Source organism: Heptranchias perlo, chromosome 15 (genome assembly GCF_035084215.1).
Source record: "Heptranchias perlo isolate sHepPer1 chromosome 15, sHepPer1.hap1, whole genome shotgun sequence".
Classification (NCBI taxonomy): domain Eukaryota; kingdom Metazoa; phylum Chordata; class Chondrichthyes; order Hexanchiformes; family Hexanchidae; genus Heptranchias; species Heptranchias perlo.
The window spans coordinates 4,880,869-4,899,944 of NC_090339.1; the positions used below are offsets into that span (position 1 = coordinate 4,880,869).

Sequence of the window (19,076 nt, forward strand, 5' to 3'; positions counted from 1 at the left end):
CTGTCATATCGCCGGCGAACAGGAGGAGCAAGTTCCGTATTTCTGAGTTTCACTGAGCACGTGCGAATGCTGGAACTAGCTCCTCGATTTCGCCACCAACAACGGAGAGCGCTGTTGAGCTCATGTTATTTTTTAAGCAATTTCTGGGCCATTAATTATGTTATTTACTTTTTGGCTCATTAACAATGATGTCATTCCAGAGCCATTTTCTATAGTTTGCAGCTTTGAGAATTCTTACACAATGATAACGAGGTCATAAAAATGCTTGGGATAATTGGAATAATATGTATCAGTCCTTTCAGAGACACAGTCCTGTTGGTTAAGGCTGCACAGTCTATAGGACATGTCAGCTGCATGTTGTTCATCTGTACTTTGTCCTTTTTAATCAGAGTGGAATGTAAGTTGTTATTAATTACTGATATGACCATTGCCCCAGTGATCACTGGTATGGGGCCTAGCCCATAGCCTCATTGTTACTTTGAGCTTTTACAAGGGCACAGCCATCTGGTATGGTGAATTTCATACGATAGTATCTGATGTGTGAATATAGGAATAGAAGCAGAAGGAGGATTTGAAGATAAGGGCCCAGGTTTTGCTGTAACAGGGCATCGAACGGCACCTGCCGTTAGTTAGACTTCCCTCTGCACCCTTCAGCTCAAAACATTTTTACCCACTAAATTGCTGAGAGTGCGAGCTGATAACGGGGCAGTGAGGGAAACAGGGCATCTGGGGCCAGAGTGAACGGGGCAAGGAACTGGGTATCTCCTGAAACAGTCAGATTGAAGGATTGGGACATAGACAGCGGAAGGACTGAGACGGAGGGTGAACTAAAGGGTGTGAATTCAATGTCAAATCAGGTTCAGAGAGAGAAATAAAGAGAGGGAAAGATTGGATTGAGAGGGAGAAATAAGAGACAGAAAGAAAAAGTTTTTAAAAATTTAAAATTTGATATTTTAAAATCTCCAACAATTAATACCTGAAGGAATGAGACTCCACAATTGTACAAGTTAATTTTTAGTGCCAGAGGTTGATTGGCAGTAATGAACACTTATCCCATTGTTAAAAGGATACTTAGACTTGAAATGACAAGACTTCACTTTCTGTGGCGAGTTCAGTTCGCCTCTACCGCACAAATACAGAAACTTCACGCCATTCAATGCATTTCAATGGTGAGGCAGACAGCGAGGTGCCGTTTTCGTGAAGCTAACAGCGGATCCGTGCAACTCAGACAGCAATTTTTGTGCATTTAACCGCGCATCTGCCCCTCGCCTGAAGTTGCTGTATCATTTACGCATAAATAACAGCGAGCACCAATAGCCTCACTGTTATTTTGACAGCAAAATCTGGCCCAAAGTTTTTTTTACTTACGTTTATGGGGCCGGGAGGAGCAGGAGTGCTTCTCCGGACCCCACAGGGAAAGTGTAGGCCTCCCTTACCCTGGTGTCCCCTGCTCACCCCTTCCCTACTGCGAGAACTTCCTGGAATCCCCTTCCCCACACTGGAGTCCTGGAGGATGGCCACGGGTCACCCAACTTTCCGCATGCTGGCAGACACTTCCCGCCCACTTCCGCATGTTCCCGGTCAAACACAGCTCCATCCACCCCCACCCAAACATCAGAACCATTCCTCGGCTCACAAGCAGCACTGGGGGACTTGCGTGTGTGCTTCATATCTCATCCGTGGCTCAGTGGCTGCACTCTTGGCTCTGAGGTCAGAGGTTGTGGGTTCAAGCCCCACTCCAGAGCACATACATGATCTAAACTGACACTTCAGTGTAGCACTGATATCCGATATGTGTTGGCAACAGGTGGGATCCATCTGGAATCTACAAAATCACCATTTAGGATTTTAATGGTAACTTCAGCTGATTGAGTTCCTCAGAGCAGGAGACTACACCCACCTTGTCAGTTCATCATGTAGCTGCCCAGGATCGGGTGGAAAAAACTTCACTACGAATTGGAGCAGAACCTTCTTCTCCCCTGTCAAAAGAAAATGGACTTCACAAGTTGGGCATTAAAGATGGGGAAGGCTTCACGGATGAGACGAAAGCAATAAAAGATGGAACTGTTTCCCATTCATTATGTAGAAATACAGAGAACTTACAACACAGAAACAGGCCATTCGGCCCAATCAGTCCATGTCAGCCTTTACCCTCCACATGAACTAATAGTCCTAATTTGCCCGCCCTGTTCCCATATCCCTTCATCCACCTTTCCAATCTACTCTTGAATGTTGACATAGTTTCTGCCACAACCACTAACCTGGAATTGTATTCCACAGCCTCGTGGCTCTCTGTGTGAAGAAGCTTCTCCTGTTCTCTGTTCTAAATCTCTTACATTTAAACTTGTATCGATTGCCCCACATTCTTGACCCCTCATTCACTGCTTCCATCGACCTTGTCTCATCCTTTTATAATTTTAAACTTCAATTAGATCGCCCCGTGGTCTGGGTTGTTCTAAGGGAAAAAGCCCCAATTTTTCCAAATCTTTCTTTGTAATTGTATTTCCTCACATCATGCAGCATCTGAGTGAATCTGTGCTGTACCCTCTCTATTGATTCAACATCCTCCCTATAGAGTGGAGCCCAAAACTGCACACAGTTCTCTAACTGAGGTCTTATTAGGGTTTTATACAGGCTCATCATTACCTCTTGGCATTTTTATTCTATAGCTCTGAGATAAAACCCAATATTCCATTAGCTTTATTTACAGCCTTATCGAGCTGAGACACTGCCTTTAATGTCCTGTGAACCTGATCCCCAAATCTCCCTGCTCTTCCACAGCACCGAGTCTACTTCCATTCACTCATTACTGCTGTTGTTTTTTTTTAATCAAAATGTATCACCTCACACTTACTGACTTTGAATTCCATCTGATTTTTTCCCATTCTCCCATCTTATCAATATCCTGTTGCAATTTTCTTTGGTCCTCTAAAGAATTAACTGAAAGTTGGAAGCAGGCACAAAAGGTCAAAGCTTCAATCACAAGCCGCCAATAGCAATGTCATAAATAAATGGTATTTAAGAAATCCTACAGATCTTAAATCCTTCCGTATTCTGTAAAAATGGGATCTTCTAAAATATAACATAGAAATGAGACACATATTTTCATAGGGACATAGGAGCAGGAGTAGGCCTGTCCCTCCATTCAATTCGATCATGGTTGATCTGCACCTTAACTCCATTTACCCGTCTTTGCTCCATTTCCCATGATACCCTTACCTAACAAAAATCTATCAATCTCAGTCTTGAAAACTCCAGTTGGCCCCCAGCATCCACAGCCTTTTAGAGGAGAGAGTTTCAGATTTCCGCTACCTTTTGTGTGAAAAAGTGCTTCCTGATTTCACTCCTGAATGGCCTAGCTCTAATTTAAGATAAACGGTGGTATTTACTGAAATGTGTATGTTAATCGGGCGAGGGGTCCCAGTGTGCAATGTTTGCACTATAATTTACATGCTACTCCAAATTTCTTTATTTCTTCTCAATCATGGAATCATACAATTCATAGAAATTTACTGCATAGAAGGAGGCCATTCGGCCCATCGTGTCTGTGCCGGCCGAAAAAGAGCTATCCAGCCTAATCCCACTTTCCAGCTCTTGGCCTGTACCCTTGTAGGTTACGGCACTTCAGGTGCACATCCAGGTACTTTTTAAATGAGTTGAGGGTTTCTGCCTCTACCACCCTTTCAGGCAGTGAGTTCCAGACCCCCACCACCCTCTGGGTGAAAAATTTTCTCCTCAGCTCCCCTATAATCCTTCTACCAATTACTTTAAATCTATGCCCCCTGGTTATTGACCTCTCTGCTAAGGGAAATAGGTCCTTCCTGTCCACTCTATCTAGGCCCCTCATAATGTTATGTACCTGAATTAAATCTACTCCCAGCCTCCTCTGTTCTAAAGAAAACAACCCCAGCCATTCCAAACTTTCCTCATTGCTAAAATTTTCCAGTCGTGGCAACATCCTCGTAAATCTCCTCTGTACCCTCTCTAGTGCAATCACATCCTTCCTGTAATGTCTTGACCAGAACTGTGCGCAGTGCTCATGCTGTGGCCTAACTAGTGCTTTATACAGTTCTAGCATAACCTTCCTGCTCTTATATTCTATGCCTCGGCTTCTTAACCACCTTATCTACCTGTCCTGCTACCTTCAACGATCTGTGGACATGCACTCCAAGGTCCCTCTGTTCCTCTACACCTCTCAATATCCTACCATTTATTCTGCACTTCCTTGCCTTGTTTGCCCTCCCCAAACACATTACCTCACACTTCTCTGGATTGAATTCCATTTGCCACTTTTCATCCACCTGACCAGTCCATTGATATCTTCCTGCAGTCCACAGCTTTCTTCCTCACTATCAACCACACGGCCAATTTTTGTATCATCTGCAAACTTCTTCATCATTCCCCCTACATTTAAGTCTAAATCATTGATATATACCATAAAAAGCAAGGGACCTAGTACTGAGCCCTGTGGAACCCCACTGGAAACAGCCTTCCAGTTACTAAAACACCTGTCGACCTTTACCCTTTGCTTCCTGCCACTGGGCCAATTTTGGATCCAACTTGCTAATTTCCCTTGGATCCCATGGGCTTTTACTTTCCTGATCAGTTTGCCAAGTGGGACCTTGTCAAAAGCCTTGCTAAAATCCATGTAGATTACATCAAACGGGCTACCCTCATCAACCCTCCTTGTTACCTGCTCAAAAATTCAATCAGACACGACCTTCCCTTAACAAATCCATGCTGACTGTCCTTGATTAATCTGTGTCTTTCTAAATGACGATTAATATTGTCCCTCAGAACTGTTTACAATAATTTGCCTAGGTCAGGCTGACTGGCCTGTAATTACTCTGTCTATCCCTCGCTCCCTTTTTAAACAACTGTACAACGTTAGCAGTCCTCCAATCCTCCGGCACTAAGCCTGTAGCCAGAGAGGATTGGAAAATGATGGTCAGAGCCTCTGCTATTTCCTCCCTTGCTTCTCTTAACAAGCTGGGATACATTTCATCTGGGCCTGGTGGTTTATCTACTTTCAAAGATGTTATTCCCCTTAATACTTCCTCTCTCACTATGTTTATCCCATCCAATATTTCACACTCCTTCTCCTGAACTTCAATCCCTGCATCATCCCCCTCTTTCGTGAAGACAGACGCAAAGGTTACCTTTTTGGTCTCTAATAGGCCCTACTCTTTCCTTAGTTATCCTCTTGCTCTTAATGTATTTATAAAACATCTTTGGGTTTTCCTTGATTTTACTTGCCCAAATTCTTTCATGCCCTCTCTTTGCTCTCCTAATTTCCTTTTAAATTTCACCCCATAATCTTCATTTATCCACCATACAACCAGATTGGAAGTGAAGACACAGCTATAGAACCCTACGCTGCCAGTGTTGCTCCTTGATGTTGATAGCTGTTCGAGATGCTCGCTATAAGTTGAAATAAAGAGAATCAGTTTTCCCTTCACAATGAGATGCTTCATTTCCACTAAGTTCTTCACTGAAGGGACTGGCTAACAATCTCTTATCTAGTTACAGGCAAACATCTAAAAAACAATAGCAGAGATTGATACTGACAAATGACAACAACAAGTTGCATTTATATAGCACCTTTAACGTAGTAAAATGTCCCAAGGCACTTCACAGGAGTGTTATCAAAAATAATTTGACACCAAGCCGAATAAGGAGATATTCGGACTGGTGACCAAAAGCTTGGTCAAAGAGGTACGTTTTAAGGAGCGTCTTTAAGGAAGAGAAAGAGAGGTAGCGAAGCTGAGAGGTTTAGGGAGGCAATTCCAGAGCTTAGAGCCTAGGCAGTTGAAGGCGAGGCAAGAATTGGAGGAGTGCAGAGATCTCAGAAGGTTGTAGGGCTGAAGGAGGATACAGAGATAGGGAGGGGCAAGGCCATGGAGGGATTTGAAAACAAGGATGAGGATTTTAAAATCAAGGTTTTCCTGGAACGGGAGCCAATGTAGGTCAGCGAGCACAGGGGCAATGGGTGAACAGGACTTGGTGCGAGTTAGGATACGGGCAGCAGAATTTTGGATGAGCTCAAGTTTATGGAGGGTGGAAGATGGGAGGCCGGCCAGGAGAGCATTGGAATAGTCAAGTCTAGAGGTAACAAAGGCATGGATGAGGGTTTAAGCAGCAGATGAGTTGAGGCAGGGTGGAGACGAGCGATGTTACGGAGCTGGAAGTAGGCGGTCTTGGTGATAGAACGGATATGTGGTCGGAAGCTCATCTCAGGGTCAAATAGGATGCTAAGGCTGCAAAAGGTCTGGTTCAGCCTCAGACAGTGGTTGGGGAGAGGGATGGAGTCAGTGAATAGGGAACGGAGTTTGTGGCGGGGACCAAAGACAACGGCTTTGGTCTTCCCAATATTTAGTTATATTTAAATAATTAAAAGAGATGAACGTAAGTTTAACTCGGGTTTGAGTTATTGTATATACTCGGCATAGGGATGCTCTTCAATTGAGTATTGATAAGAAGACACTGTACACAGTGTTCTGCATTTACAATGGGCTTGACCTTTCTATAGTTGACCAAGTCAGCACAGCAAGATCCCACAAACAGCAGTAAGATAAATGGCCAGTTAGTTTGATCTTGATGATGTTCGTTGAGGGATAAATTTTTTTAAAATATTCGTTTATGGGATGTGGGCGTCGCTGGCGAGGCCAGCATTTATTGCCCATCCCTAATTGCCCTTGAGAAGGTGGTGGTGAGCCACCTTCTTGAACCGCTGCAGTCCGTGTGGTGAAGGTTCTCCCACAGTGCTGTTAGGAAGGGAGTTCCAGGATTTTGACCCAGCGACGATGAAGGAACGGCGATATATTTCCAAGTTGGGATGGTGTGTGACTTGGAGGGGAACGTGCAGGTGGTGTTGTTCTCATGTGCCTGCTGCTCTTGGCCTTCTAGTTGGTAGAGGTCGCGGGTTTGGGAGGTGCTGTCAAAGAAGCCTTGGTGAGTTGCTGCAGTGCATCCTGTGGATGGTACACTCTGCAGCCACTGTGCGCCGGTGGTGAAGGGAGTGAATGTTTAGGGTGGTGGATGGGGTGCCAATCAAGTGGGCTGCTTTGTCCTGGATGGTGTCGAGCTTCTTGAATGTTGTTGGAGCTGCACTCATCCAGGCAAGTGGAGAGTATTCCATCACACTCCTGACTTGTGCTTTGTAGATGGTGGAAAGGTTTTGGGGAGTCAGGAGGTGAGTCACTCGCCACAGAATACCCAGCCTCTGACCTGCTCTTGTAGCCACAGTATTTATATGGCTGGTCCAGTTAAGTTTCTGGTCAATGGTGACCCCCAGGATGTTGATGGTGGGGGATTCGGCGATGGTAATGCCGTTGAATGTCAAGGGGCGGTGGTTAGACTGTCTCTTGTTGGAGATGGTCATTGCCTCGCACTTGTCTGGCGTGAATGTTATTTGCCACTTATCAGCCCAAACCTGGATGTTGTCCAGGTCTTAATGCATGTGGGCTCGGACTGCTTCATTATCTGAGGGGTTGCGAATGGAACCGAACACTGTGCAATCATCAGCAAACATCCCCACTTCTGATCTTATGATGGAGGGAAGGTCATTGATGAAGCAGCTGAAGATGGTTGGGCCTAGGACACTGCCCTGAGGAACTCCTTCAGTGATGTCCTGGGGCTGAGATGATTGGCCTCCAACAACCACTACCATCTTCCTTTGTGCTAGGTATGACTCCAGCCAATGGAGAGTTTTCCCCCTGATTCCCATTGAATTCAATTTTACTCGGGCTCCTTGGTGCCACACTCGGTCAAATGCTGCCTCGATGTCAAGGGCAGTCACTCTCACCTCACCTCTGGAATTCAGCTCTTGTGTCCATGTTTGGACCAAGGCTGTAATGAGGTCTGGGGCCGAGTGGTCCTGGCGGAACCCAAACTGAGCATCGGTGAGCAGGTTATTGGTGAGTAAGTGCCGCTTGATAGCACTGTTGACGACACCTTCCATCACTTTGCTGATGATTGAGAGTGGACTGATGAGGCGGTAATGGACAGATTGGATTTGTCCTGCTTTTTGTGGACAGGACATACCTGGGCAATTTTCCACATTGTCGAGTAAATGCCAGTATTGTAGCTGTACTGGAACAGCTTGGCTAGAGGTGCAGCTAGTTCTGGAGCACAAGTCTTCAGCACTGCAGCCGGGATGTTGTCGGGGCCCATAGCCTTTGCTGTATCCAGTGCACTCAGCCGTTTCTTGATATCACGTGGAGTGGATCGAATTATTGGCCAGTACACTGGGAGAATTCCACTGCTTTTCTTCGAATAGTGCCATAGGGTCTTTTACAAATTGGCTACAGCGTTTCCCTACATGACAACAGTGACTACACTTCAAAAGTAATTCATTGAGGATACGAAAGACACTATATAAATACAAGTTCTTTGTAATGGTTTACATACAAGTGCAGATAAGAATGTCTTTACAATTTCATCGTTAGTTTAGATTATAATTGCTTAATTTTTCAGTATATCTGCAGAACTAATTACTGTTTGAAACACTATAATTATTGGATGGAAGTCAGATTGATTGTGAGTTCAAGCCCCAATTACATAATCCAGGCTGACACTCCAGTGCAGTACTGAGGGAGTGCTGCACTGTCAGAGGTGTCGACTTTCAGATGAGACTTTAAACCGAAGCCCCATCTGCCCTCTGCCCTGGATGGAAAAGATCCTACAGTGCTATTCGAAGAACAGCAGTGGAATTCTCCCAGTGTCCTGGCCAACATTTCTCCCTCAACCAACATCATCAATATCAAATTAACTGGCCATTTATTTCATTGCTGTTTGTGGGATCTTGCTGTGCTCAACTTGGAGGCAGCATTGCCCTACATAACAACAGTGACTACACTTCAAAAGTAATTCATTGAGGATGTGAAAGGCACTATATAAATACAAGTTCTTTAACCCTTTATAACTACATCACTTCACCATGGCAGCTTTAAATTCCATTTAACTCCAACTTTGAAGTTTAAGTTTAATTTTGAAGATTTTAAAATAAAGCATGATTATGCAGTACTTACAACAACTGCAACAACTTGCATTTATATAGCGCCTTTAATGTAGAAAAAATCCTAAGGCGCTTCACCGAAGTGTAATCAAACAAAAATCGAAACCGAGCCAAAGAAGGAGATATTAGGAAGCATGACTAGAACCTTGGTCAAAAAGGTAGGTTTTAAGGAGGTTCTTCGAGGAGGAGAGGTGGGTGGAGAGGCAGAGAGGGTTAGGGAGTGAATTCCTGAACTTGAAGGATTGGGGGAACCAGGAGCCAATGTAGGTCAGCGAGCACAGGGGGTGATGGGTGAATGGGACTTGGTGCAAGTTAGGATACGGGCAGCAGAGTTTTGGGTGAGCTCAAGTTTACGGAGGGTGGAAAGTGGGAGGCCGGCCAGGAGAGCATTGGAATAGTCCAGTCCAGAGGTTAAAAAAAAGCATGGATGAGGGTTTCAGCAGCAGATGGGCTGAGGCAGGGGCGGAGGCGGGCGATGTTACAGAAGTGGAAGTAACCGGTCATGGTGATGGAGAGGATATGAGTTGGAAACTCAGCTCAGGGTTAAATAGGACGCAGAGATTGCGATCAGGCATTGATTGATTGTGTCAGTCTTTACATCAGAGTCATCACCTGGGACTCCACTGAGGGCAACAAGGATTTATGTATTAAAGGCCGAACCCCTTGGCACAAAGACCTCGGGCCTCATCTCATTTGTTCCTTTCATGCAGTAAATCGATGTTTTACGGTCAGATTGAGTTCAAGTGTTTTGTGTGTTTTGTTTAAATTAACAGTTTGCTACAATGACTTTTTTTGTTCGGTAGTGCTGGTGTTTTCACTCGGGCTTGTGAAGGGTCCATTACTGACTAGCATTTCTGAAGCAGCTGTCTATGAGAAAGACTGGTATCAGGGAGTTAGCCCAAAGGCTTTTAGGTTGCATTTGTTGGCATTAGGATGGCACTACTTATAGAAAGTCCCAGCAAGGCTCGTTGGAAAGGGCCCTTGAGCCAAGAATCCGAAATGGTGGTTTTTTTTCAGATAGGTTTTCTATTTTAAATTTTATGATGCACCAACATTGAACGCTGAAGGGAATGACCTACGTGTGTTTTGAGACGGCTTTGCTCTCTGATTTTCAGCAATAAAATGTAGCCTGTTACAGAAATAAATATAAACTTATATTTGATGTTAAAGAGCTGGAGATTGGTCTGAGAGACTGGCTTTTCACCTTTGGGACTTGGGTTCAGTTACCTTTTGTGTAATTAAACCCTTCTAATCCCCTCTAAATGGTGTGGGGTTACAGTTTGTACTAAGCACTGACTACAGTTTTAATAAAGCGAGCTGCATTGCATGCAGTCTTGTTTAGTTTATTGGTGATCTATAATAGTCTTGCTATATAATAGAGTACTGTAATAGTGCGACCACATTATACCGACCATCGCGTATTGTGGGCAAATCGTGAACGTTCACACACACGCTATAAGTGGTGGGGATTGTACCACTAATTTGACCCTGTAGTGTTGGGTTGGGGGGTAGTGCTGTTCTGAGGTTGAGGCAGAGGTGGAGGGAGCTTGCTGAACATTTGGCTCTGCTGTACCTGACCTGGGAGTGCTCACCACTGACACTGGGTGCCTGAGCTGGGAAATGTTCCCCAGCCAGTGACATCCCTCACCTCCATGAGTGCTGGAATAAAAATGAGTTGACAATGATCAACACAGCGTGACAGTAAATGTGCCCTCCACGAGGATCCAGTGAACGCTCACTCCAGAGTTCGTTGTGGATTCAGTACGTCAGTGATTACAGGGCTGGATCACTGGCTCCGCAGTTGGAATCCCACCGTGCCCAGTTGTGAAAGTGAACTCAGTTTAATCTGGTCATTTGGGGCTTGACAACAAACTAAAATGAGCATGAAAGCTGAGGAAAGTAAACAATCCTTCAGGTCAGGCCATCACCTGACTGTGCGGTTGACTCTTAAAGCCCTCAGAAATGGCCTAGTTAAAATAGGGGGCAACGAGGGATGGGCAGCAAATGTGAGCAAAAATATAATGGCCCTGGTCTCATCAAGCAGCTCTCTCATTTGATAGAAAGTTGATCTTTTCAAGACGGGAAAGTTATGCTCAACCAATCATACATTAAACCCAAAATAAAAACAGAATGTGCTGGAAATACTCAGCAGGTCAGGCAGCATCTGTGGAGCGAGAAACAGAGTTAATGTTTCAGAGTGACGACCTTTCGTCAAACTGGAAGATGCTAGAGATGACCAGCTTTTAAGCAAGTGCAGAGCCAGGAGAAACGAACAAAAGGGAGAGATCTGTGATAGGGTGGAGGGCAGGAGTGATTAAATAGCAAAAGTGACATTAAACCCACTCCATCTGCTTTAGAACCATTCTTCTGTGTCTGTACACTTTGTAGAGACAGTATAAATACGCATAAAGTATCTTAGGCTGCAGCTCCTGATGAGAACTAAAGTGGGAGAGTCACCACAATGCCCAATCTACACCACACCTTCTGGAATATTCGCGCTATGGAAGGCCATGTATTGACTTGCTCTTGTGTAAAGTTGGATGAAGTCCAAAGGAAATTACAAAGGTATGAGGCACAAGTTAGCGGTGGTTGATTGGAGAACTACATTAAAAGGTGTGACGGTAGACAGGCAATGGCTAGCATTTAAAGAATTAATACATAATTTACAACAAATATATATTCCTTTAAGGCACAAAAACCCAACAGGAAAAGTGGTCCAACCATGGCTAACAAGAGAAATTAAAGATAGTATTAAATCAAAGGAAGAGGCATATAAAGTTACCAGAAAAAGCAGTAAGCCTGAGGATTGGGAGCATTTTGGAATTCAGCAAAGGAGGACCAAGAAATTGATAAAGAAAGGGAAAATAGAATATGAGGGTAAACTAGTGAGAAACATAAAAACGGACTGTGAAAGCTTCTATAGGTATGTAAAAAGGAAAAGACTGGTGAAGGGAAATGTGAGTCCCTTACAGACAGAGATGGGAGAATTTATAATGGGGAATAAGGAAATGGCAGAGAAATTAAACAAATACTTTGTGTCTTTCTTCACGGAAGAGGACACAAAAATCCTCCCAGAAATACTAGAGAACCAAGGGTCTGGCGAGGATGAGGAACTGAAGGAAATTAGTATTAGTAAAAAAATAGTACTAGAGAAATTAATGGGACTGAAAGTGGATAAATCCCAAGGACCTGATGATCTACATCCCAGGGTCTTGAAAGAGGTGACTATAGAGATAGTGGATGCATTGGTTGTCATCTTCCAAAATTCTATAGATTCTGGAATAGTTCCTGCAGATTGGAGGGTGGCAAATGTAATCCCACTATTTAAGAAAGGAGGGAGAGAAAAAACAGGGAACTACAGACTGTTAGCCTAACATCAGTAGTAGGGAAAATGCAAGAATTTATTATAAAGGATGTGATAACAGGACACTTAGAAAATAATAATAGGATTTGGCAGAGTCAACATGGATTTATGAAAGGGGAAAATATGTTTGACAAACCTATTGGAGTTCTCTGAGGATGTAACTAGTACAATAGGTAAGGGGGAACCAGTGGATGTGGTGTATTTGGATTTTCAGAAGGCTTTCAATAAGGTCCCGCACAGGTTGGTGAACAAAGTTGGAGCACATGGAATTGAGGGTAATATGCTGGCATGGATTGAGAATTGGTTAACAGACAGAAAACAGAGAGTAGGAATAAACGGGTCTTTTTCAGGTTGGCAGACTGTGACCAGTGGGGTACCACAGGGATCAGTGCTTGGGCCCCAGCTATTCACAATCTATATCAATGACTTGGATGAGGGGACCAAATGTAATATTTCCAAGTTTTCTGATGACACAAAACTAGGTGGGAATGTGAGTTGTGAGGAGGATGCAAAGAGGCTTCGAGGGGATATAGACAGGCTAAGTGAGTGGGCAAGAACATGGCAGATGGAATATAATGTGGAAAAATGTGAAGTTATCCACTTTGGTAGGAAAAACAGAAATGCAGAGTATTTTATAAATGGTGAGAGATTGGGAAATGTTGATGTTCAAAGGGACCTGGGTGTCCTTGTACATGAGTCACTGAAAGCTAAAATGCAGATGCAGCAAGCAATTAGGAAGGCAAGTGGTATGTCGGCCTTTATTTCAAGAGGATTTGAGTACAGGGGTAAAGATGTCTTACTGCAATTATATAGGGCCTTGGTGAGACCGCACCTGGAGTATTGTATACAATTTTGGTCTCCTTACCTAAGAAAGGATATACTTGCCATAGAGGGAGTGCAACGAAGGTTCACCAGACTGATTCCTGGGATGGCGGGATTGTCATGTGCGGAGAGATTGAGTAGACTAGGCCTGTATTCTCTAGAGTTTAGAAGAATGAGAAGTGATCTCATTGAAACATACAAAATTCCTACAGGGCTCGACAGGGTCGATGTAGGGAGGATGTTTCCCCTGGCTGGGGAGTCTGGAACCAGGGGTCACAGTCTCTTCACTCAGAGGGTGGTGAATCTTTGGAATTCTCTACCCCAGAGGGCTGTGGAGGCTCAGTCATTGAGTACATTCAAAACAGAGATCGATAGATTTCTAGATATTAAAGGCATCAAAGGATATGGGGATAGTGCAGGAAAATGGCGTTGAGGTACAAGATCAGCCATGATCTTGTTGAATGGAGGAGCAGGTTCGAGGGGCTGGATGGCCTACTCCTGCTCCTATTCCTTATGTTCTTATGTTCTTATAAGTATTAGAATTCTTCTGTCTGAATCACAATTTCTTACTCCCATCGCACTTGGTCATGAATTCTATTTCCAAAACTTCCTCTGTGCCCCAGTAAATGTCATCACTCAGAGACCTCCATTCCATGGCTGTGAGTTACTGCCTGATCGTGCTCCATACATTTCCTATTTAAAACAAGAAACCCTTTTGCGTTTGGTCTGAGATACTTTGGAAATGCACACGTTACTCACCTCTGATTTGTTTTAAAACAGGTTTTAAGAGATCCAACCAAACCTGCAATCAGTACAGAGACCCAGATTAGTATGGTGTGAAAGGATAAGAGCATATAAATTTATACACAACGTAGCTGGGTCACTTCAATTAAAGAAAGCTCCCACTAAGTCAGTGAGTAACTGGCCTGTGTTGTGTGCTACTGGGCTATACAGACCAAGAAGGCCCCAAATTGGATCCCTGGTCACTAAACTTGGCCCCGAGGTAGGACAGGATTGGGCTCAGCTGTTATGCCCACCACAGTCAAAGAGTCTACCAATACACGCAGGAAATGTGGAGCTCCAGAGGGCAGCGAGCTCTCATCATACCATATTTGGGCATGATTCATCGCGGGGACCGGAGAGGAGAAGGGAAAGTTCTGGAAAACCTGTGTGTGCCGGGGGAGGCGGTCCCTGTGACCCGGCCAACATTCCTCCCTCAACCAATGCTGATCGCAACCAGGGCAATGGTGGGGGAGGTATAACAGGGCGTGAGTAGGGGGAGGGAATCAGCTAGGGTTCTCTATCTGATCACTATCCAGTGATCCTTGCTGGAAAGTGAGTAAAGTTTAGCCATTTTGAAAAATGGACGATCTGCTTTTGTTACAATTTCTGACCTTCTAACAGGACTGCAGGGACCCAGGGTAACAAAACACACGCTTTCTGAGATTTTTCTTTGTGGTAACAAAAAATAAAGGCATCATGCCCAGAAGTTAAACAGGTTAATGAGTTTGTTAAGATAGCACACACAAGAGGGCGTTTACTAGTGCATTAAACTAGCACAGGGAGGAATTTCAATCCATGAATCATTAGGTTAAAAAATTGATTGTTTTCAGGTCTGAATGAAGGAGGTCCATTGGCCTTCTAATAGGGCATAGGATCCCACCCCCTAAGCTAACTGATGCTTATTCAGTATAACCAAATCTTTGGTTCATGTAATGGGCTTGCTGTACATGGGACAGGAGTTACTGCAAGCTCTGTACCTCCAATGCTCTATGTGCTCCCCTGACTACCCTCTGTTCATCCTGATCCACTGGCAACACCCACAGTGTCAAACACAGAGGCAAGAAAGCTCCTCTTTTACTATTCGCTTCTGCCACTCCTGTGGTGAGAGCTTTGAAATTGGTTCCATAATGAACCCCCCTCACTCACTTCCTGAGTTGACTGTGCAACTGTGGAATGCTACGAGTTCATCAGGAATGATTAACTAAGCCTTAACATGCAAAAATAATCTTTTGTTTCATTTATTTCAGAGCTTGTTAATCCATATTCAGAGGGGTAGAAGCAGAGGGTTGAACATGGGCAAAGAATCTGTTGGTGCTTTCTAGCGAGATTACAATATTGTTTCATCATATCTATTTTCTCACTAAACTTGGCCCCGAGGTAGGACAGGATTGGGCTCAGCTGTTATGCCCACCACAGTCGAAGAGTCTACCAATACACACAGGAAATGTAATCACCTGGGTAGAGCTCCAGAGGGCAGCTAGCTCGCCTCATACCATATTTGGGCATGATTCATCGCGAGGACTGGAGAGGAGGAGGGAAAGTTCTGGAAAACCTGTGTGTGCCGGGGGAGACGGTCCAGGTGTCCCGGCCAACATTCCTCCCTCAACCAATGCCACCTAAAACACAACAACTGCTCATTCATCTCATCACTATTTATGGGATCTTGCTGTGTACTAAACGGCTAACACATACACCTAATAATAACGGTCATTGAGCTTCAATGTAATCGATTGTATGTGAAACACTTTGAGACTTTTCTGACAGAAGCAATAAAGTGCTATTTAAAATATTTTTTGCATTCTTTAAATATTTTAAGAGCCGTTTTTACATAGAATTACATAAAATGTACATCACAGAAACAGGCCATTCAGCCTGTCAGTGTCAATGCTCCACACGAGCCTCCTTCCTCCCTGCTTCATCCAACCCTATCAGCATATCCTTCTATTCCCTTTCTCCCTCATGTGTTTATCTAGTTTCCCCATTAAATACATCTATGCTAGTCGCCTCAATTACTCCTTGTGGTAGTGAGTTCTACATTCTGACCACTCTCTGGGTAAAGAAGTTTCTCCTGAATTCCCCATTGGATTTATTATTGACTATTTTATATTTATGGCCCTTAGTTCTGGTCTCCCCTGGAAGTAGAAACATCTTCTCAACGTCTACCCCATCAAACCGTTCCATAATCTTAAAGGCATCTATCAGGTCACCCCTCAGTCTTCTCTTTTCTAGAGAAAAGAGCCCCAGTCTGTTCAATCTTCCCTGATAGGTATAACCTCTCCGTTCTGGTATCATCCGAGTAAATCTGTTGTAAATTTTGTTGATAAATAACACTTATACGATGCAGTCAATAGCCATTTATCATCTCAATAATATCAACAAATAGAACGTTGGCTTTTTAAAATATTGAATAATATTTTCCATTTCATACCTCTTTAATCATAGAGTCTTACAGTAAAGAAGGAGGCCATTCGGCCCATCATGGCTGAGCCTCTAAATTACCGAGTGCTGCAGAGTTTGCTATGGTTGTTAAGTTACAGGGATATGTCTTCGCTTACCACGTTACCATAGCGATCGTTGAACTCTATTCCGAAATAGTCCTCCTCAACGAGTTTCAGACGGTGACAGACACAATCGAAAAGAATCTTTCCGGTGGCTTTTTGCTGGGGAGAAGTAACATTAACAAACATTCACCTGTGGCTCTGTGTATCAGAGTATTGTGAAGGGGATGTGAGAATTTACTATGGGTGAGGCCACTGGCAGATTCCACTGACCCAGTAAACTTCAAGGGAGTCCACCCGGGCGCCTAACAAAATGCCCCCACCAATTTTGTGGTGGGACCAACGTCTGCGCAGATTGGGCGTAGGCCGCCCCACCGCTAAATTGGTCTGCTTTGCACCTGTTTTACACCCGAAAACAGGCATGATTTCTACCCCGAGATACATGCAAATTAATGGGGATGTGGAGTTAAACTTCACGGTGAGGGGTTTTCGCTTCTGCACTCACCAGCCTGTAGTTTCCCATTCATTAGTTTTAATCGTAGGCTGACCAGAGCAGAAAGCCCCAACTAATATGTAGTCCATGTCTTGTGGGGGCCCATAAATCCCTCCCACCGTATAGGACTAACCACCCTTTAGAACATAAGAAATAGGAGCAGGAGTAGGCCAACCGGCCCCTCGAGCCTGCTCCGCTGGTGTAAAGATGGTTATGGCCATGGAAGGAGCGTTCATGTCGCGGCCTGTCAGACTAATAATCAGCCTACGAATCCTCCCACTACTTCACACTATTCTCTCCAAGGGAAGAGTGTGAAGATAGGAAAACAACAACCAGAGCAGCCCATGGAGACAAAAGGCTTTGGGCAGTCCTAATCTTCGCCTTCTCTCGTTACTCCATATCTAATTCTGTGGAATGTCTTAAAGAACATATGCTTTTTCTCAAACTTTTGCCATGCTGTGGTGTTCATTCTGATGCTCTTCACTGTCAGACACATTAATAAATTCACCCAAACTGGGGACACTTCCAGGCAGGAATCATAAAAAAAATCACTCCACAAACCTGGTAACTATTAAGCTAAGACACTTAGTGCATTCAGCCATCCTGGTACTGATCCTTTGAAAAGCTAATCCACTTTCACAACATCTATTTCTTTTCTTTCCCTGAAAATACTCGCCATCCTTTCCCCAGGCATTGACTTTTGACAGACAGAATAATAGCTGTACTTTGAGTGCAGTCTCGCTCAGCACCGACCAGGTGCAATTAAAGATGGCGGCAGATATATTTTGTCCCAGGCGTGTGCCTTTGTCAGAGAGAAGCAATGGAATAATTGTGTGAGGCATAATCTGAATCTATCATTACGGTTCTTGTTATTTTTTGCTAAACACTGTGTTTAATTCAACCCCTGATCTACGCAGAATTGTTTTTTTCTTACACTGTGACCATGGTCGTGTTTCATGAGCTTGTCCGTGTCAGCTGGTAACTCATTAATGTGTCCAAATAAATAATAACTATAATTCTTCACACATCAAAGCTGGAAGTTTTAGCGAGCTAACGAAACAGCAGTCATTTATCAGTGATCAACCTACAACAGATGCAGAAGCTGTTAGCAGCTGTGACTTAGCATCTTCGAGGGGCTGTGTATGTCTTTTTGATAAGTATACTCCCCTTTCCTAAAAGAGCACTTACTCACTGACAGTATAAACAAGCTGTTCCTAATCGCATTGCATCTCAGCTTTTAATGGTAGCAAATCTATTTAAAGGGGTCGAATGTGGAATTTTTCAAAAACACACCAGCAGCAGAAAGACTTATTTTGATTCTTATTTAATTTGCATGTTTACATTCCTCTCCCTCATCCTTTCAAAAGCTCCTGTTTCCACAAAGGGGGCTGGAATACAAAGGGGAGGCAGTGGGGCTTCAAGTTGTACAGAGCCTTGATTAGACTCCATCGGGAGTACTGCGTTCAGCTTTGGGCACCGTACCTCAGGAAGGAGGGGGTGCAGCACAGGTTCATCAGAATGATACCGGGGCTAAAAGGGTTAAATTATGAGGACTAGGCTTCTACTCCCTTGAATATAGGAGATGACAGAATTGAGGTGTTTAATCTATCAAAGGGATTTGATAAGATCGATATAGAGGAACTATTTCCTCTGGTGGGCAAATCAAGAACAAAGGGTGAACAATCTGAAAATTGGAAATGTAACTACAATGGCAGTGACTCATGGAAGTTACCCAACTGGAGGAAGGGTTTCCTTTATGTACTATTCTATCTTTACCACCGTACAATTGACATGGCAATCAGTCCTATTCGATAAAGATATAAGTTAACTAAATATGATTTTGCAGCAAGTGTCAGCCATGGTTCAGTTGGCATCACTCTTTCCCCTAAGTTAGAAGGTTGTGAGTTCAAGTCCCACTCCAGATACTTGAGCACATAATCTAAGCTGACACTCCAGTGCAGTACTGAGGGAGTGCTGTGTCTTTTGGATGAGACATTAAACCGAGGCCCTGTCAGCCCTCTCAGGTGGACATAAAGTGCGTAGATCAGGGGAGTCAAACTAATTTTCTATGGTGGGCCTGATTCACCACATTAGCAATTG

At 43.9% G+C, this 19,076-nt stretch overlaps 1 protein-coding gene across 1 annotated transcript in view; it reads right to left on the minus strand.

Moving 5' to 3' along the window:
- LOC137333184 (FERM domain-containing protein 7-like) overlaps positions 1-19,076 on the minus strand; it is a 54,186-nt gene that overhangs the window by 20,540 nt on the left and 14,570 nt on the right. Inside the window, exons 2-3 of the mRNA XM_067997368.1 lie at positions 16,541-16,645; positions 13,962-14,004 (exon numbers count right to left, since the gene is read on the minus strand). Coding sequence (XP_067853469.1) covers positions 13,962-14,004; positions 16,541-16,645 — 148 coding nt within the window. The remainder of the gene's footprint in view (positions 1-13,961; positions 14,005-16,540; positions 16,646-19,076) is intronic.